This window comes from Schistocerca piceifrons, chromosome 2 (genome assembly GCF_021461385.2).
Source record: "Schistocerca piceifrons isolate TAMUIC-IGC-003096 chromosome 2, iqSchPice1.1, whole genome shotgun sequence".
NCBI lineage: Eukaryota > Metazoa > Arthropoda > Insecta > Orthoptera > Acrididae > Schistocerca > Schistocerca piceifrons.
The window spans coordinates 389,213,791-389,236,053 of NC_060139.1; the positions used below are offsets into that span (position 1 = coordinate 389,213,791).

Here is a 22,263-nt window from a genome sequence, read left to right on the forward strand (position 1 = left end):
TCGAGACCAGTATTACAAGTGAATGCTATGTATATTAATTTAAACCATTATCTTTCCTTATTTGTGTGTTCATGCTACTTAAGTGATCTTGCTGTTGGCTCACTACATCACGTGTACTATGCTGTCATCACCTGGCGAGATCACGTGACATGAGCTATGACTGGCCTACAAAAGTGCATCCCAATCTCGATTTCAGTGCTTCGGAAAGTGACATGCAGTGTTTGGTGGAATTCAAATTTATACCTTTGTAATAGGAAAATATGCAGCGTACATGTTGCTGTACATCAAAGGTCTTTCAAAACGTGTTTTTCCCCCTGAGTTTGGTTTTCTAAAGTGCTGGGAAATTCTTCGTCGGTATATAAAACCATAAACATTCAAAGGATTGATGAGTTTTACACTGCCGAGGAAGAGTATAATGTCACTTAACATGGAAAAAGTGTATTTTCACCCGGGAGAAAGTGTATTTTTAACCGGGAAGAATCCGGGTATTTTTTTTCCTTGTCCACGTATACACCCTGTAAAAATATTATGAAAAGGATAGTTGCTACTCACCATACAGCAGAGATGCTGAGTCGCAGATAGGCACAACAAAAAGACTGTCGGAAAGTGAGCTTTCGTCCAACAAAGCCTTTGTCAAAAACAGACACCATACATACGCACGCGCACACGCAAACACAAGTGTCACACACACACACACACACACACACACACACACACACACACACACGACTACAGTTTGGTAGCTGAAGCTGCCAGGGACTGTGGTCGCGTGTGTGTGTGTGTGTGTGTGTGTGTGTGTGTGTGTGTGTGTGTGTGTGTGTGTGTGTGTGTGTGTGTACATTCCATCCTGAATTTGCCACTGCAAACTAAATTGTATGAGACGTAATCTCTTTCATCACATATGACATCTTTTTATAATGATATATCCATTACAGGTCTGAGAACCAGATACTTAGGTAATTGAAATCAAGCTGTTTTTAACATGTGTAAAAGTATTTTATTATCTGAGGCAAGTATGTGCAAATGTAAAAGTTTCTAATAACTTGTGTCAAAAATTATGATCCTCATCAGAATAAAAATAATCAAAATATGTGAGTTATTTTAGTTTAAACTTTTCCTTCATTTGTTACAGGTTTTCACAATCCTCAAAAACACATGGTCCTCAGGATGCTTATTCCCTCTCAGCTCAGTCAACACTACGTAAGAGTGGTCGTGGGCAACGTTCCAGTGGTCCAACGACAGGTGCAGAAGCAGAATATACAACTGTGGTATTCTCTTTCTGTGAAGAGCAGTTTCCTTACAGGACCAAGATCCCTGGACGGCAGATAACACTCCGTCAGTTTAAAGAGTACCTTCCAAAAAAAGGCAGCTACAGGTGAGGTTTCATTATTGGTGTGATGAGGTATATTTTTATTCATTTGTTTGTGTAGTTTGTTATCAAATTTAAAGTTTTCTTACTTTTGAAAAATAATCACACATTTAAATCACACACATTTGCCACCAGTCCATCAATTTTCTAACACAATTTTTAAATAAAAGTATAAGGATACATCTCAAGCAAATGGGGCATGAGGTATCTACACCAAGAATTCTGTGGAGGTATCCAACATGTGGAAGTTGCATGGTGATTGGAATGTGATGTATGGTGAATATTGAAGGACGTCTATAATATAGCTACCACTGGTGGTTGAATCATTGCTATAATTTGGGATTAGCATTGTCATGGAGGTTCAATACAGTTCTGATCAAAGTGCCATATCTGTTTGCCTGGTGGGTAGTCTGGATTTGGAAAAGGAGATGGCACTAGCAGGCAACAGTAATAGTCTAGTGTTCTTGGGCAAATTGACCAGCAGAGTGCCATTGCACTCCCAAAACATTGTGGTCTCCCACTTTGGTACTCTGTACTGGCTCTGCTTGATTCAAGTGTGTAAGCATTGTCCTACAGTCTCACATACAAGGTGATTTCTGTTCAAAGGGCATCTCCTTCTCCTTGGTATTTAATGAAAAGTGTCAGTTTTCTCGCCTTTCTTCTCTTTATTCAACAACTTTGTTATCTATAAACTAACTCTTCTTTGAATACCAATTCTTTTTGATTGATTAAATGGATACTTTAGTATCTGAATTATCGGAGATTTCAAGCCTGATTAAGTGCCAGCCGCCTTCAGTGAGTTCACAAATAGCTTCAGTGCTCTGGATTGTGGTGCTGGTACACTAACAGCACAAGTGGATGATATTTCCAACACACACCTCTAGTGCTTCACCCAGGGTGGGAAAAGTGCAGTTCCCTGGACTATGGGAATGAACTGTCAAATTTTGGCAAAATTGTCATTATCCTTCATGAGAAATTTCATGATGACATTTCATGCAACTGTGGGTTCACCTCTCTCTTTTACTACGGATTCATTTGTCATGAAGTTGAACAAGATAAAGTTTTTTTTAAATAGTCCTGTCCTGATGCCCTTGTGTACTTTTGATGGTTGGTAACTATTTGGCTGTAAGCGTTTGTGCTAATGTCTTATCCCTCTCTCTCTCTCTCTCTCTCTCTCTCTCTCTCTCTCTCAAGCACATTTACATCCACCATATGCTAGCTTACCAGGTACCCCTTTAAATACAATGATATTTTAAGAGGGAGTCAAACAAAAACCATCAAATTTTTATAATATAGAGTGTAACACAAGTGTCCAGTTTTTCAACATAAGTCTTCCTGTCATTCAACACACTTCCTACAGTGCGTAGGAAGTGCATGGATTCCTCTGAAGCCGGCCGTGGTGGTCTAGCGGTTCTAGGCGTGCAGTCCGGATCCACGCGACTGCTACGGTCGCAGGTTCGAATCCTGCCTCGGGCATGGATGTGTGTGCTGTCCTTAGGTTAGTTAGGTTTAAGTAGTTCTACGTTCTAGGGGCCTGATGACCACAGATGTTAAGTCCCATAGTGCTCAGAGCCATTTGATTCCTCTGAAGAAAAAAAAAAATTATTTTGGCTGTGTGCGCAGCCACTTGTGCACTTCCTGCTGCACCTTTACATCGAAATGGAATTTCTTTTCTTCTTTCCTCCTGTTGCCTCTTTGAGTGGTGCAAACATGTGGTAATCATTCGGTGCAGGGTTTGGTGAGTATTGCAGGTGTGGCAGAGTATCATAGTGCGGCTCATTGGTAGTTGCAAATGTGGCACTGGCAGTATGAGGCCAAGCATTGTCATGTTGCATAATGACACAGTCATAAGTCCACATCACTTTGATCATATTGCAGGCTGACGCTGATTTTTTAACGTATTAGAATATGGCGCACTGATGATGGTGTTTCCCCTAGTCATATACTGTTCAAAGGCAATGCATCGTTCTTCATAAAAGAGAATCTGCAAAAGCTTCCCTGCACATTGTTGCATCCAGAACATCTTGGGCTTTGATGACAAGGAAGGGCGCTTTTCCCAGCATGGTCTCTTTGTTTCATGTTGTTGGTAGTGTATCAAGACTTTTTTCTCCTGTAATGATTCTTGCGAAGAAATTGTCACCTTCTGCTTCAAAGCACTGCCACAGTTCTTCGCAGATGTCAACACATCGTTCTAACGGTTCTGGAGTGAGCTGCCATGATACTCATCTTTCAAAGACTTTTGTGGAACTTAAGCATTTCATGAATGATGTGATATGATGTGTTGAGCCATTACTAATGTTCAGATTTGCTGTAATTTCATTCACCTTCAAGTGCTGATTTTCCATCACAGTGGTTTCAACTGCTGCATGTAGACTCTGGCGCCACAACATAATGTGCCTGACCTGCGTGTTGAACATTGCCACAAAAGTCTTGCCATTTTTGAACTTTCTACTCCACTCATACATTTGGCAGTGATAGATGTGCATCACCATACTGGACCTTCATTTGCTGACGGATTTAAATGTTCTGTACTTTCACTGCTCAGAAAACACATGATAGAATGCTGTTCTTCCTTGTGCATGTTGCAAGCCATTTTGAACTCTTATTGTGGCTGTGTTTCACTTGTATGTGGTATACTGCACCTGTAGGGTATTCCTTACATAATTGGTAACAATACTGCCAACTTACAGATCAATGGCATGAAGTGTCAATTTTTAATTACACTTTTAAGGTTTCCATTTGACTCCCCCTTGTTATAATATAATTAACATTCACGTACAACTGATGATGTATGTGCGCAGGAGCATATGCACCATAAAGAGCTTACAGATTGGAAAAATGGACAGATTTACCAGTTCTGAGCTCAGTACTATGTAGCAGATCTGTCTGCCTTTAAAACCAAGTTGATGGAGATAGTATTACTCCTTTGTAAAAGGAAAAATGTTTCCTCCCTAAGGTTCATTCCAGATTGAAAGTAACTGATTGTATAATGCTTCCCATGTCTGTAGTGTCCTTAATTTACACATCTCCTGTGTAGTGTTATATGGTAAGCATCTCAGAAACCCAATAAGTGATTACTTTGTGCAGGGTCATGAAACTGGGATTCTTAAGCTGATGGATAGTCAGCACCAATAGTTTGCATAATTATAAGCTTCAGAAAACTCTACAGGCAGCAGAAATCATAGGCTAACAGCTCATGTTGTCAGGATGGTAGTAACCTTTATGACAAAAATAAGAAGACAAATCAATCTTTCAGTGAGCACATCAATGATGTGGATTTGCTTTGAGGTAAAACAGTTGTTACGGTGCAATCTCTGATACATCTACCACGCTACAATTGTTTTAAGCTCGTGTGAACGCCTTACAGCTTTGTAACCTAAATAAAAACGACCCCAACTGGTTTGTGAGAAACATTTGTAAGTACTATGGTACAACATTTTTTTACTGTATGATTAAATGATGATGGCGTTCTCATGTGTAAAATATTCCGGAGGTAAAATAGTCCCCCATTCAGATCTCCGGGCAGGGACTACTCAGGAGGACGTCGTTATCAGGAGAAAGAAAACTGGTGTTCTACGGATCGGAGCGTGGAATGTCAGATCCCTTAATCGGGCAGGTAGGTTAGAAAATTTAAAACGGGAAATGGATAGGTTCAAGTTAGATATAGTGGGAATTAGTGAAGTTCGGTGGCAGGAGGAACAAGACTTCTGGTCAGGTGACTACAGGGTTATAAACACAAAATCAAATAGGGGTAATGCAGGAGTAGGTTTAATAATGAATAGGAAAATAGGAATGTGGGTAAGCTACCACAAACAGCATAGTGAACACATTATTGTGGCCAAGATAGATACGAAGCCCACACCTACTACAGTAGTACAAGTTTATATGCCAACTAGCTCTGCAGATGACGAAGAAATTGAAGAAATGTGTGATGAAATAAAAGAAATTATTCAGATAGTGAAGGGTGACGAAAATTTAATAGTCGTGGTTGACTGGAATTCGGTAGTAGGAAAAGGGAGAGAAGGAAACATAGTAGGTGAAAATGGATTGGGGCTAAGAAATGAAAGAGGAAGCCACCTGGTAGAATTTTGCACACAGCACAACTTAATCATAGCTAACACTTGGTTCAAGAATCATAAAAGAAGGCTGTATACATGGAAGAACCCTGGAGATACTGACAGGTTTCAGATAGATTATATAATGGTAAGACAGAGATTTAGGAACCAGGTTTTAAATTGTAAGACATTTCCAGGGGCAGATGTGGACTCTGACCACAATCTATTGGTTATGAACTGTAGATTAAAACTGAAGAAACTGCAAAAAGGTGGCAATTTAAGGAGATGGGACCTGGATAAACTGACAGAACCAGAGGTTGTACAGAGTTTCAGGGAGAGCATAAGGGAACAATTCACAGGAATGGGGGAAAGAAATACAGTAGAAGATGAATGGGTAGCTTTGAGGGATGAAGTAGTGAAGGCAGCAGAGGATCAAGTAGGTAAAAAGACGAGGGCTAGTAGAAGTCCTTGGGTAACAGAAGAAATATTGAATTTAATTGATGAAAGGAGAAAATATAAAAATGCAGTAAATGAAGCAGGCAAAAAGGAATACAAATGTCTCAAAAATGAGATCGACAGGAAGTGCAAAATGGCTAAGCAGGCATGGCTAGAGGACAAATGTAAGGATGTAGAGGCTTATCTCACTAGGGGTAAGATAGATACTGCCTACAGGAAAATTAAAGAGACCTTTGGAGAAAAGAGAACGACTTGTATGAATATCAAGAGCTCAGATGGAAACCCAGTTCTAAGCAAAGAAGGGAAAGCAGAAAGGTGGAAGGAGTATATAGAGGGTCTATACAAGGGCGATGTACTTGAGGACAATATTATGGAAATGGAAGAGGATGTAGATGAAGATCAAATGGGAGAGACGATACTGCGTGAAGAGTTTGACAGAGCACTGAAAGACCTGAGTCGAAACAAGGCCCCCGGAGTAGAGAACATTCCATTGGAACTACTGATGGCCTTGGGAGAGCCAGTCCTGACAAAACTCTACCATCTGGTGAGCAAGATGTATGAAACAGGCGAAATACCCTCAGACTTCAAGAAGAATATAATAATTCCAATCCCAAGAAAGCAGGTATTGACAGATGTGAAAATTACCAAACTATCAGTTTAATAAGTCACAGCTGCAAAATACTAACGCGAATTCTTTACGGACAAATGGAAAAACTAGTAGAACCTGACCTCGGGGAAGATCAGTTTGGATTCCTTAGAAATGTTGGAACACGTGAGGCAATACTGACCTTACGACTTATCTCAGAAGCAAGAGTAAGGAAGGGCAACCTATGTTTCTAGCATTTGTAGACTTAGAGAAAGCTTTTGACAATGTTGACTGGAATACTCTCTTTCAAATTCTAAAGCTGGCAGGGGTAAAATACAGGGAGCAAAAGGCTATTTACAATTTGTACAGAAACCAGATGGCAGTTATAAGAGTCGAGGGGTATGAAAGGGAAGCAGTGGTTGGGAAGGGAGTGGGATAGGGTTGTAGTCTCTCCCCGATGTTATTCAATCTGTATATTGAGCAAGCAGTGAAGGAAACAAAAGAAAAGTTCAGAGTAGGTATTAAAATCCATGGAGAAGAAATAAAAACTTTGAGGTTCGCCGATGACATTGTAATTCTTTCAGAGACAGCAAAGGATTTGGAAGAGCAGTTGAATGGAATGGACATTGTCTTGAAAGGAGGATATAAGATGAAAATCAACAAAAGCAAAACAAGGATAATGGAATGTAGTCGAATTAAGTCGGGTGATGCTGAGGGAATTAGATTAGGAAGTGAGACACTTATAGTAGTAAAGGAGTTTTGCTATTTGGGGAGCAAAATAACTGATGATGGTCGAAGTACAGAAGATATAAAATGTAGACTGGCAATGGCAAGGAAAGCGTTTCTGAAGAAGATAAATTTGTTAACATCGAGTATAGATTTAAGTGTCAGGAAGTCGTTTCTGAAAGTATTTGTATGGAGTGTAGCCATGTATGGAAGTGAAACAGGGACAATAAATAGTTTTGACAGGAAGAGAATAGAAGCTTTCGAAATGTGGTGCTACAGAAGAATGCTGAAGATTAGATGGGTAGATCACATAACTAATGAGGAGGTATTGAATAGAATTGGGGAGAAGAGGAGTTTGTGGCACAACTTGACGAGAAGAAGGACCGGTTGGTAGGACATGTTCTGAGGCATCAAGGGATCACAAATTTAGCATTGGAGGGCAGCGTGGAGGGTAAAAATCGTAGAGGGAGACCAAGAGATGAATACACTAAGCAGATTCAGAAGGATGTAGGTTGCAGTAGGTACTGGGAGATGAAGAAGCTTGCACATGATAGAGTAGCATGGAAAGCTGCATCAAACCAGTCTCGGGACTGAAGACCACAACAACATCATCTTACAACAGTTAAGGTAAGATCGTTCTCCAGAACAGCTACATTCAAAAGTTACTGTTACTTATATCAGGACAAGGAATGTTTGTTAATTTTGTATTATTGTTATTATTATAATAAAAAGGAAGTGCCAGTAACATTCAGGAAGGTCTAGAGGGCTTACTAAAAATCTACCATTTATGAAAAGATCTAAAAAAGGAAACTTGAGTTGAAACCTCTGTGCCTCCGCAGGCTACCACTCTTCTTAGGAAGGTGCTTAGAGGAAAACGCCATTTTCATAAGAGTGCAGAATACATTCAACTTCAGCAAGAATGTCACACAATCAAAAAATCATATGTAGATTTCAATATCAAAATGGAAGGAGAAGTGGGAAGTAGCAGACTCATACATATTCAACATCATGATAGACTGAAGGTAGTACTTCCGTCAGTATTTTAAAAGTGAAGATTTCAGGAAGCAGTTGTTGGTGTCTTTAATTTATCTTCTAAGCATGGCAAGGAAGCCCCATGAGATAATCTCCACCTTCCTGCATTACCGTTGCGAAAGGATATCCCCCCCCCCCCCCTCTCCAAATTCAGAAGTTGCAACATTGTTGTGTTCATAATTCATTTGCTTATTCAGTATTTTGAAAAGTTGAATTATTATAGTAGAAGCATTAGTTACCTTGATGTGTTGTGGGAAGAAAGTTGTATCTGGAATAAGTAGGAATGAAGACACTCAGTATTGCTACTGGTCAGTAACCATCTTTGACCCGTCAGCTAGAAACAGGACTGATAACTTCCTAATCCACACTCCACCGCAAAGTGAATGATTCCTTTTGGACATGATTGATAAGTTGCCATTTTATCACAGTTGGCTTATACTCAAACTAATGGAAGTGTTGAAAGTTGTTTAAGGTAAAATGGTCCACAACCACCTACAGTGAAAATGGTGGAACCTAATTGATTAGGGCATAAAAAAAGTACAATGAAACCCCTATTTTATGTTTTTGTGGGGTTCAGCCTTAAAAACCGGTAAATTGAGAAAAATTCAGAATCAAGGAAAATATTAAAACCCCTAAAATACGAGCAAAAACATATGTAATGGGCATATACGATTAAAAATTATAATCATCACCAATTGTATAAAATCTGTATAAGTGAATATAATAATTCCAATCCCAAAGGAAGCAGATGTTGACAGATGTGAAAATTACCAACCTATCAGTTTAATAAACCACTGCTGCAAAATACTGATATGAATTCTTTACAGACAAATGGAAAAACTGGTCGAAGCTGACCTCAGGGAAGATCAGTTTGGATTCTGTAGAAATGTTGGAACACGTGAGGCAATACTGACCCTACGACTTATCTTAGAAAATAGATTAAGAAAAGGCAAACCTACGTTTCTAGCATTAGTAGACTTAGAGAAAGCTTTTGACAATGTTGACTGGACTACTCTCTTTCAAATTCTGAAGGTGGCAGGGGTAAAATGCAGGGGTGAAAGGCTATTTACAATTTGTACAGAAACCAGATGGCAGTTATAAGAGTCGAGGGGCATGAAAGGGAAGCAGTGGTTGGGAAGGGAGTGAGACAGGGTTGTAGCCTATCCCCGATGATATTCAATCTGTATATTGAACAAGCAGTAAAGGAAACAAAAGAAAAATTTGGAGTATGTATTAAAATCCATGGAGAAGAAATAAAAACTTTGAGGTTCGCCGATGACATTGTAATTCTGTCAGAGACAACAAAGGATTTGGAAGAGCAGTTGAATAGAATGGACAGTATCTTGAAAGGAGGATATAAGGTGAACATAAACAAAAGCAAAATGAGGATAATTAGTCGAATTAAGTCTGGTGATGCTTAGGGAATTAGATTAGGAAATGAGACACTTAAAGTAGTAAAGGAGTTTTGCTATTTGGGGAGCAAAATAACTGATGATGGTCAAAGTAGAGAGGATATAGAATGTAGACTGGCAATGGCAAGGAAAGCATTTCTGAAGAAGAGAAATTTGTTAACATCAAGTATAGATTTAAGTGTCAGGAAGTCGTTTCTGAAAGTATGTGTATGGAGTGTAGCCATGTATGGAAGTGAAACGTGGACAATAAATAGTTTAGACAAGAAGAGAATAGAAGCTTTCAAAATGTGGTGCTACAGAAGAATGCTGAAGATTAGATGCGTAGATTCCATAACTAATGAGGTACTGAATAGAATTGGGGAGAAGAGGAATTTGTGGCACAACTTGACTAGAAGAAGGGATCGGTTGGTAGGGCATATTCTGAGGCATCAATGGATCCCCAATTTAGTATTGGAGGGCAGCGTGGAGGGTAAAAATTGTAGAGGGAGACCAAGAGATGAATACACTAAACAGATTCAGGAGGATGCAGGTTGCAGTACGTACTGGGAGATGAAGAAGCTTACACAGAATAGAGTAGCATGGAGAGCTGCATCAAACCAGTCCCTGGACTGAAGACCACAACAACAACAAGTGAAGGAAATTAAATGTACAATACGTGTATAAAACAATTTGCAGTAAAGAATTTCATCAGTTCTCAAAAATTACAGCAAATAAAACCTCATCTAAAGATTGAAATTTATATCTCAGTACAAGGTAATCGAGCATATTTTCCAACATGCTACGACCACAAATTACATATCAAAACACAGGTATCTCAGACATCTTTCCTTTGTGTTCTCTTCGGGGGGGGGGGGGGGGGGGGGGGGGGGTTGGAATTATGAACATGCTGAATTAAACCAAAAACTGTGAAGTACATTGAAAGGCGTCGTAATCTAATGTGTGATGGTGTGTGTTTTCCTTCTGTAGCCAATGGCAGCTTAATTGGTCAAATAGACTTCCAGCCGCATACACACCAAGCTTGAAACATGTTTTTGAAACGTGTTTCTGGCTACTTGATGTGGAAACTGTCTGGAAACATCTTTCAAAACACAGACACTTCTCTGTAGCACTGTCGGTACAGATCAAAGGATACAATGTTTCACGCCAGCCACTGCTGCAGGGAGCAAGTGTATGTTTGTGTCTCATTGTGTCATCTGTTATATAGACTTGTTAGGTGTTCTATTTTCTCTTGCTGTAATGTTTCTCCGGGGAGGGGGATTGCAGTGGACAAGGCAGCAGACTGTTGAGTTGATATCATTGTACCATGCTGAATATACACTCCTGGAAACTGAAATAAGAACACCGTGAATTCATTGTCCCAGGAAGGGGAAACTTTATTGACACATTCCTGGGGTCAGATACATCACATGATCACACTGACAGAACCACAGGCACATAGACACAGGCAACAGAGCATGCACAATGTCGGCACTAGTACAGTGTATATCCACCTTTCGCAGCAATGCAGGCTGCTATTCTCCCATGGAGACGATCGTAGAGATGCTGGATGTAGTCCTGTGGAACGGCTTGCCATGCCATTTCCACCTGGCGCCTCAGTTGGACCAGCGTTCGTGCTGGACGTGCAGACCGCGTGAGACGACGCTTCATCCAGTCCCAAACATGCTCAATGGGGGACAGATCCGGAGATATTGCTGGCCAGGGTAGTTGACTTACACCTTCTAGAGCACGTTGGGTGGCACAGGATACATGCGGACGTGCATTGTCCTGTTGGAACAGCAAGTTCCCTTGCCGGTCTAGGAATGGTAGAACGATGGGTTCGATGACGGTTTGGATGTACCGTGCACTATTCAGTGTCCCCTCGACGATCACCAGTGGTGTACGGCCAGTGTAGGAGATCGCTCCTCACACCATGATGCCGGGTGTTGGCCCTGTGTGCCTCGGTCGTATGCAGTCCTGATTGTGGCGCTCACCTGCACGGCGCCAAACACGCATACGACCATCATTGGCACCAAGGCAGAAGCGACTCTCATCGCTGAAGACGACACGTCTCCATTCGTCCCTCCATTCACGCCTGTCGCGACACCACTGGAGGCGGGCTGCACGATGTTGGGGCGTGAGCGGAAGACGGCCTAACGGTGTGCGGGACTGTAGCCCAGCTTCATGGAGGCGGTTGCGAATGGTCCTCGCCGATACCCCAGGAGCAACAGTGTCCCTAATTTGCTGGGAAGTGGCGGTGCGGTCCCCTACGGCACTGCGTAGGATCCTACGGTCTTGGCGTGCATCCGTGCGTCGCTGCGGTCCGGTCCCAGGTCGACGGGCACGTGCACCTTCCGCCGACCACTGGCGACAACATCGATGTACTGTGGAGACCTCACGCCCCACGTGTTGAGCAATTCGGCGGTACGTCCACCCGGCCTCCCGCATGCCCACTATACGCCCTCGCTCAAAGTCCGTCAACTGCACATACGGTTCACGTCCACGCTGTCGCGGCATGCTAGCAGTGTTAAAGACTGCGATGGAGCTCCGTATGTCACGGCAAACTGGCTGACACTGATGGCGGCGGTGCACAAATGCTGCGCAGCTAGCGCCATTCGACGGCCAACACCGCGGTTCCTGGTGCCGTGCGTGTGATCATTGCTTGTACAGCCCTCTCACAGTGTCCGGAGCAAGTATGGTGGGTCTGACACACCGGTGTCAATGTGTTCTTTTTTCCATTTCCAGGAGTGTATAAGGACACAGTACTAGAACAGTAATAAAACAAGATGATCTGCAGAAAAATGCTGCTAAATTTGGTAGAATACTGAGAAAAACTGCATAGAAAACAAAATAAGGACATTTGTCATAGCTTTCTCTGTAATGAATCTCCCATTGACAAAACACCAACACTAACAGCATGTCTGGTTGTAATTGCTTTCCTGAAATTTTTATTTTTTTATATGGATATGGTGATATCATATATGCCAGAAATTCAAAATTGCTAGATGTTATCCAAGTGAAATTACGGAGACTAGAGCTGTCTTCCATACTCAGTTCTGATATGTACCAAGTTTTTCACACCAGTTGTTCTATAGCAATGGTCGGCAACACGTCGATTGCAATCTACTGGTAGATGATCAGTGCTTATTTGGTAGATCGCACGAGTACTGAGAGTGCAAAAGAAAAATTGTTCAATGAAATCATCAATTGTTTTCCATAGCAGTAAAAATGCGTTCTTGTTCGACACAAGTTGTTTTGTTTGTTGATAACAGCGTAGAACTGGTACCAACATCTACCTTCAGCCTCTAATATGTTTTGCCGCATTAGTTAAATCAGCTGCCATCTGCACACCACTCATTGCTGCAGTGTTTCACTCATCTTTGTGAAATGTGTTCAATACGTGTCAGGAGAAGGTGGCGAGTTTTGTGCCGTGTACTATCAATTTCTATGATGTAATAGAGTGTGGAAAGGACATAGGTAGAACTTTTTTGTGCCGTCAGTACTCAGCACTGAGCATGCGTAGTTGCATACCTTGTTGATACTTTTCGAGAACGTATTAGTAGTGCAGCGACTTCACGCATAATGAGTTGTGTATCAAAAAAACATAAAATTTTTCATTTTCATTCCTAACGGGAACACGAGTTTTTCATAACAGAAGGAAATGGCACATGCATTTGTTTATTGTATGACACTAAGATTGCATTTGTGAAAAAGACAAACATCGAGAGACATTTCAAAATTGTGCACCCATGTGTTAACACTAAGTTTCCTGTAAACTCCGAACTGAGAAAAGAGTAAATCAAGAAACTTAAAAATCAATTAAGTGCTCAACAAAGCATGCTCACAAAACCAGTAGACAAAAGTGTTGCTTCTACTCTTGCTTCTTATCATGTTACAAGTGTTTTGGTGAAAAGGAAGAACCCTTCAAAGATGGTGAATTCATAAAAGAAGCATTTCGAGAAACTGCCATCAAATCCCTTCACCTTTCACCAAGAATGGTCACAAGGAGAGTTGAAAATATGTCTAATGACGTTTTCTCTCAACTGAAAACAGTTTTGGATTAGTGCAGTTATTTTTCAATGCAATTAGATGAGTACATTGATGCAACAGGTACTGCTCAGTTGCCAGTTTTTGTAAGGATGGTTTTTAATAACTTTACCATCAAGGAAGAACTTTTGAAAGTAATTTCTTTGAAAGGCCATACAAGAGGAGAAGATACATTTTTTGCCATGAAGCAACTCATTCTATCGATGAAAATACCTGTCCACAAGCTTGTAAGCATTACCATAGATGGAGCCCCAGCCTTGAGAGGCTCTAAAAGTGATTTTATAGCTCTGTGCCAAAGAGATGAAAGTTTTCCACCATATTTAACTTATCACTGTATTTTACATCAGCAGTCTCTGTGTGGAAAGTTTTTAAATTTGAATGAAACTATGAATAATGTTGTAATGATAGTCAACAAAATTAGCTGTCACTCTCTTCAAAGAAGACTTTTCAAAGATTTGGCAAATGAACTAGAACTACAGAATGGAGATTTACTGCTCCACACTGAAGTGCGTTGGCTCACCAAGGGAAAAGTGCTGCAACGTTTCCACAAGCTTTTACCAGCTATCAAACTGATTTTGCAAGAACAAGATGAGGATAGTCTGTCAGCTTGTATTGAAGATCCTCTTTGGCTTATGAATTTTGCATATTAATTGACCTAACACAAAAGCTTAATGAACTGAATTTGAAATTTCAAGGCAATGATGAAGATATTGCTGATATGATATGTGAAGTAAATTCTTTTACTGAAAAATTGTTTCTGTGGGAGTGCTGCCTGAAGAGGGGTGAGCTAAGACATTTCCCAACTCTGAAGACACAGATAGAAGAAAGTGAGATACCTTACAATAATGAATATCATGAAATAATGAACTCCTATTTGAGGGATGAGAATAGAAGCTTTCGAAATGTGGTGCTACAGAAGAATGCTGAAGATTAGATGGGTAGATCACATAACTAATGAGGAGGTATTGAATAGAATTGGGGAGAACAGGCATTTGTGGCACAACTTGACTAGAAGAAGGGATCGGTTGGTAGGACATGTTCTGAGGCATGAAGGCATCACCAATTTAGTACTGGAGGGCAGCGTGGAGGGTAAAAATCGAAGAGGGAGACCAAGAGATGAATACACTAAGCAGATTCAGAAGGATGTAGGCTGCAGTAGGTACTGGGAGATGAAGAAGCTTGCACAGGATATAGTAGCATGGAGAGCTGCATCAAACCAGTCTCAGGACTGAAGACCACAACAACAACAACATTTTGAGGGATGATTTCAGTGATCGGTTTTCAGACTTTAAAAAGATTTCAGTGGTAACCCAGTTTGTATCTTTCCCTTGGGCTAACATTGAACTATTGAAAATATCTTCTTCCATTGCAAAAGTTTTTGACATAGATAGGGCAGCTCTTGAACTTGAAATAATATAATTAAAAATCATTTGTTTCTCAAAAGTGTTGCATAACCCAAAACCTGTTAGCCTCTAATTCCTCAGGAGAAATACCCTATCTTAGTTAACGTTGGTCTTAGAATAAAGGCCTTGTTTGCTTCTACCTACCTGTGTGAATCACTGATTTCAAATATGAACTTTATTAAAAATAAACTCGGAACAAGGTTGACTGATGAACATCTGGATTCGACCAAGTGTAACAAGTTGTACACCAAATATCAAGGGCATTGTTGACAAAACAGCTACTCAGATTTCACATTAAAAGTTAAATGATTCTTGTGTTATAAATGTAAGAATATACTTGAGAATATTATGAAATAATATTATTATGTTTCGAATACATAGTGAAGATTTAAAACTTTTATTTTAGATAGTTGTTTTATAGTACCAGTATCCAAAAATTAAAAATGTAGCAATTGAATTTTTAAAAGTAGATCACTTTGATATGTTGGTACGGAATAGTAGATCATGAAGGCTTTGTGGTTGCTTACTCCTGTTCTGTAGTGTGTGTTTCCTCATGAAAGGCTACGATTGTATACAGACCAACAAATCAATTTCTTATAACACCTAATCTGATATTATCAACCATTACCAACTACGATACAAACTCTCCATCAAAATAATATTGTAGTTTTAAAACCAATTACAAAATTCTATGATAAATGCAAACTATGAAACACTGAGAGATGCTTCTGGCCTTCAGGTAACAATTCACAATAAATAAAAAAGAATGGACGACAACAGAGTCCGTTATTGCGTTTGCGTGAACTTTCTAGTGTTAATAATGCAGCAGCACATATTACAGTTTCCTCATCTCTAGACATTATGTGGCAGGCAATACAGAAACAGTGCAACAAATAGCTTTGCAAATGATGCAGATACACTGAGAAATATTTACTGTCAGTGTGGACAAAAACAGGGACAAGAAAAAATGTCAGAAACAGATGCGATACTGTAGGAAATAATGTTCCAGGCAGAAACATATATATATATATATAGATAATTTTTCCCACGTGGAATGTTTCCCTCTATTATATTCATATATATATATATATATATATATATATATATATATATATATATTCCAACTTGGCTTGTTATCACATTTGTTATGATCATAATACAATATGTTAAACATTTCTGTCTGGTTAGAGAACAAAGGATGAAATAAATATGTGGCTGTTTATTTCCTAATGTCTGGTGATTCCCGAGCATGAGCAGAGAACTGCTTACATTCCTGTGAGGTAAATGAGCAGCAATAAAATTCTCAATGTTCCTTGTCACAAATACTTTGCTGATTATTTTCAAGTATGTGGTTATTTCAGAGTGTGTGGTTAGGCGGGAACCTAAGAGGACAGCTTAAATTGCAGCAAATGTAATGATGACCAATAAGATTCATATTCTTCCTTGTTACAGATATTTTGCATGTTGTGCAACCACAAACATATTCTGCTAAAGAGTTCTTGCTGCCGCTGAGATTCTCCCGTCACTAGCACATTCGTAAACATTAGCTTGATGCTATTATAGTGATTGACAAATCAGTAGCCTCATTCCTGATTGCCTTCACAGCGCCACCACATTATGATTACGTCAGTTCCTGAAAAAAATAGTGTGAAATGTTCTTGACCCTTCATCATTCTGTTGTGAAGCTAAACATTGCAAGTTGTGTTGGCAACGTAAATAGTGGATTACGTCAGTATTTCTTCTCTAATGTCTTCCCTCTCCGCAACAGCCTAAAATATTCCTTTAACTCTGCTAACACCCTCGGTGCGTACCATCTGTCTTTTGTGCTACTTATAACTAATTTAATCATATCAAATGTCAATAGGAAGAAAACAGGACGAAGTGAAGGGAGATGTCGAATAAGAATGTATAATCAAGTAAATCTTACTAGGAAGAAATATAAAAACAGGGAATTTTTAGTGTTGATCTTATTGGTTTTCACAGGGGCCACGGATTTATGGTGTAAATCGTGAAAAACGTAAAAATGGAGAATGTAAAATCGAAGTTACACTGTGTTGTTCTCTGACAACAAATGACTAAAACTCATTTACACTCTTGGAACAAACAACTACTTCAGATTTATACTTGAAATGTTCTAACGTGAGGTCAGAGACAGCTAGCAGCTGTTGCCATTGCTACAATGCAACTGTTTGCGATTTTGTCGTATTAATCACCCATCTATAAAAATCACACCCAAATATTGTAGAACCATTGCATGAAAAATGCTCATAACATCAGGGGATTGAAAAACACTCTCTTGCAGGTGATAAGAAAAGTTTGGAAATATATGTTGAGATAAAATAAAGGATATGCTTTCTCAATACTTCATTACAGCCTCTCATCATGCCCTGAAATGAGGAATGTCCTACCCACTATCCCCCCCACCCCTCCCACAGTGGTATTCTGCCACCCAACGAACCTACACAATATCCTCGTCCATCCCTACACAACACCTGCTCCCAACACCTTGCATCTGGCCCATATCTCTGTAATAGACCTAAATGCATGACTTTCCCCATACATCCTCCCACCATCACCTACTACAGTCCGGTCGCAAGCATCACCTATCCCATCATTTTACATGAGCATGAAAACCAACAAGCTGTCTGTCCACATGAACGGCAACCAGCAAACTGGCAAAGAAACAGATGGACCACCCAATTGCTGAACACGCTGCCCAACACAGTGTTCTTCATTTTAATGAGTGCTTCACTTCCTGTGCCATCTGGAGCCTTCCTACCAACACCAGGTTCTCTGAATTGCACAGACAGGAATACTCCCTGCAATAAATTCTGTGTTCGTGTAGCCCTCCTGGACTCGACCTTTGTTAGTCTTGTTCTTCACCCACCTGTCCCCTTCCCTGTTCCCAGTCTACAGCCCTTCTAGTCCACAAGGACACCCACAGTCTTATTACTTTTCTCTTTTGCCACCACTCCTCCACCTCCACCCCCACCCCCGCATCCTCAATCTAACCTCCCGACTGCACGTAACTATCTGACCCTCTCTCCATCTCATACCTGTATGCTTCCACAAGCAGCACTCTACCGTCCCCAACTCGTACCCTGTTCTCCCTCCCAAGTCGCCTCCTTATCCCTGCCACCCAGACTGCTTCTCCTCAGTGGCAGCTCACACTCGCTTCCATTGGTGGGACCCAGATAAAAAGTTAGTAAACTTTATAATGGAATTGTTCTGAAGTTTTCATTAGATAAACTTAATTTATGTCATACTGCATAAACGTATTCTAAAGATAGTAAATATGGTAAATGTCCTGTATTGTGTAACTGGGGGAGGAAGCATGTAACTTCTTCCCCAATGGGAATGCCACAGAGAGCCAATATAGGGGCCCTCCTGGCCCTTGCCAAATGGCCAAGAGCAAAAGCTCTGGGAAAAACCTTTACTAGGAATGGTTTCATGCACATTTTACCCAACTGGCGTCTCTATCCCAATATGATACTCACACAGTAGTTTGCATGTCTGTTCTTTTGACTGGCAAACATATTGATTACTCTGTTGCTGATGTTTGGAATTTCACTGATTTCCTCCTTATGGATGGAAAAAACCACCAGTGATTTCAGCCTTTCCTGACCCATACTGTTCCTGAGGAAGGTTTTAATTATTTTTAAGGTACAGAAACTGCGCTCTGCTTATGCTTTTGAAACAGATATAGTTAGTGCAATTTGCAATGTTTTGTAGACTTCAGTGAACAATAGTTCAAAGGAATGTTTCAGAAGAAAGGTGAACGACTCACAAACCGATGTAATGTCATTAAACATATCACTGGAATCAATAACTGACAGTTAAATTTTCAATTTATCATAGAAAATAAAGGGATTGTAACTTAATGAAAAATTATTGACTAAAGTGGCTGGGAAATGTTCTTTGAAAGAAGTGAACATTTTTGGAGCAATAATTTCGAAGCTGCTGAGTACATGAGAGTTTTGGAATCTTCCTTTCAGATGATTGGTCACACTGCCACAAACTTCTTTGGAATCTACTGTCAGATTAGGTACATTGCTATATTCGCAACATTTTCTTCAAGGAGCAAAACATTCATCTTCAGAAACTCGATACTTTTCAATGTTCTCTTGTATTTCAGAAACCACTGACTCAAAACGACATAATGCATTGGATGTAGTCATGGCATTTATAGTCTGCATCTGAACATCGTTGTACAAAATATCAACGTTTCGTAAGCTTGTAGAAAAAATATAGACGGAACAAAAAGTTTGGATTGTGAAGTAAATTTCTTATAGCAATTGCTTCTCTAATGGTAATAGAATCCCAAGAATCTTCTTCTTCAGTCTTATCAAAACATTCCAGTAAGCGTAATTTGTTTCCTTGGACATTAGTTACTAAGTGAGGCTGGAAGTTCAGACTAGTTGAAGAGACTGAAGGAATTCTCTTGTCACATAGTGTTCATAACAAATCACGTCGCTTAAGCCATGAGGAGAAAAACATTGTCAATCCAGAAATATTGGTGAACAACCACCTAACAGGTTTTATGTTTTTACTAAAAGCATTCAGAATATCGAAATCCGTTCGTTGCGCATGACAGTGGACATACTTCACATCAAAGTCGATATAAACTGCCACGACTGCTGCACATTACTGCTACACCATCACATGCATGGGCAATGAGTTTTTCTAGAACATTGAAAGGTTCCGGACTTCCTTTAAGAACCTCACCAAGCCCGCATGCTGTCCAATCATTAACATTTTCGAACAAAAGGAATCTTTCAACATATTTCTTTCCCTTAATATTCTGCAGTGTAATGAGAAATTTACTTCCACATGTAATATCTGTTGTTTCCTCTGCCTGCAGAGAAACAAAAGTTGCAGCATTAGTGTCTTTATCAGTTCTTCAATGTGAACTTGATACATACAGTCTAAAACTTCATTTTGTATCCTGTGTGACATATACTTACATACAGAGATACTAGAACTGCCTCAGGGGTCATCTAACACACTGTCAAGATTTCCTAGAAGAGATAAAACATCTAAAAAATTGCCAGGGTTTGCTGATTCCCACTTTTCATAGGAGTTCCACAAAACATTAACTGCTCTACTATTCTGTGTAATGTGTGTCTATTCTTCATAAGTAATTCATTAAGTTTCTGAATTGGCATTTTATACACGGAATCAATCTGATCAGCAATGTCTTATGCCAAACATTTTGTACTTACAAACATTTTATAAATGTTGTCCACTTTCTTTGTTTCTTAATTCGTTCACTTAAATGCTTAGATCCTTATAGCCGACTGTTGTCCACAACCCTAGATCACCAAATAACACACAATAGAAACAAAATAATTTTTGTTTCTCTTCACTCACTGTTAACCAAAACTTTTTACAGAATCATGTGTTGCAGAAAGTTCACTTCTTAAACCATTGAGTTGAGGCATCAAGAAATCTGTTGGTTGATATGAACCTAACCACTTGATTTCTATTCTTCCATACTTAATAAATGAAAGGGCTTTTTAAGCAAAGTTGATGGGGGTGGGAGTGGGGAATGAATGCAGTAAAGCATGTGACAACAGCTACAGCTGGGTGCTGAGGGGCCAAGGTGGCTACCTCCAAACATCATGAAAACTTTTGGACAGGTGGTATGGGTAGGAGAGTGGGAACGCAGTGGGGTTTGCTGCGGCTTGGGAAAAGAGTGGTGTGGGTGAGGTGATCTGTCCACCGGACCCACTGGAGCTGATCCTAGCTGCACTAGAGCAAGGACTGAGGTGGAGAAAGGTAAGCAGCTGGTCGCATCACAGCAACTGCAGTTTTAGGAGCTGGGGGTGTGGGGGGATGAGGACCGTCTGCCACTGGCCCCACGTCATGGCTGGGGTGTGGGGAAAGAGGGGTACATATGCAGTGGCCCATCCACCAGGGCCCGTGCTTGCTGCCTGGCAGCTATGCTCTGGCAAGGGGTAAGGAGGAGAAGGGAAAACCAGTTGGTCACATCACTGTCTCTGCAGGCTAGGAGTGTGGGGGAGTACAGGGCTAGGGCCACCTGCTAATGGCCCTCGGCTTTCGATGCATAGGATGTGGAAAGAAAAACTGGTTCATCACTGCAGAATGATACACTTTGTGTGTGTCTGCAACAGAGAGAAGTGGGCCTGATTATGTGAGATTTCTGTCAGTTATACTAAGCCACAATCGTGTCATATGCGAACTGTTTGATTTAAAACTGGAGAAAATATATCACAAATTTTTTGGTGGGGACAGCTCCTGCTGTCCCTTTAGAATGTGCCATTCCTGCTTCTCCCATCATGTGCAGTTACTCGCAGTCTGGTCATGGCAGCCAGAGACAGTGGTCATGTGTGCCTGTCTGTGGCTAAACATTTCTGCTGCATGGCGAATGACAGTCATCCTTTTCATACCATTGTCATTACATATTTTAATTCATAGATGCATCTCGTAACTGCAACTTGCAGAAGAGGTATAGACTCCACAGCCTTCAAAGAGCGCTATCATCATCCACATCTCCTGTTTCACTGTCATTTTCACTGTCTTCACTTTTTTAATTGAAGCCATGTCTCCGGAACTGTTATCTTCGTTGCTGTAGTGAATGAACAAACCACATCTCTTCTTTTATAAATCATTACAGGTTTAATCTGCCTAGCAGATCAGATGATGCACTGCAAGGAGCGTTTTGTCAACTTTCGTCAACATTGGTATGAATGATATACGTTACGTAAAGATGTGCTTCATCAGTGTATTCCAGTTTATTATACTATATATGAAAGTCTGTTATCCAGTGTTTGCAGAGTGATATGGTGGAGTGGTTAAGAGATGAGGCTTTTAAGGTTTTAAACACCTCTTTGCCCCAAATGTATGGCTTTGCTGATTTAGGTTTCCTTGTATTCCCTAAACAACTAGAAGCCAGGGGCAGCTGTCTTCATTTCCAATCTAAGCTTATACTGAATTCCTGATGACCTCATTGTTACTTTGATGTATGTTGTAGCAAGCATAGATGACAGTACTACAGTTTTACTTCTGGAAGAGTCAGAGTAGTTACTACAGCACACACAAAATGTTAGTTCAGATCAGTAAAACTCTTTAATATTGAACACTAATGTAAGCAGTCCATCTCCACATGAATGACAATATATATTTATGGTAACGTTGCAGATCATAGCAACTATGTATTACTTCTAGTAGTGCTGGATGA

At 40.2% G+C, this 22,263-nt stretch overlaps 1 protein-coding gene across 3 annotated transcripts in view; it reads left to right on the top strand.

Annotated features, from left to right (window-relative positions):
* The window catches only part of LOC124776400 (axin), a 268,089-nt gene that overhangs the window by 240,562 nt on the left and 5,264 nt on the right, over positions 1-22,263 (top strand). For all 3 annotated transcript variants that reach the window (XM_047251377.1, XM_047251378.1, XM_047251379.1), the window contains one exon: positions 1,133-1,375. In XM_047251377.1, the coding sequence (XP_047107333.1) occupies positions 1,133-1,375 (243 nt within the window). The remainder of the gene's footprint in view (positions 1-1,132; positions 1,376-22,263) is intronic.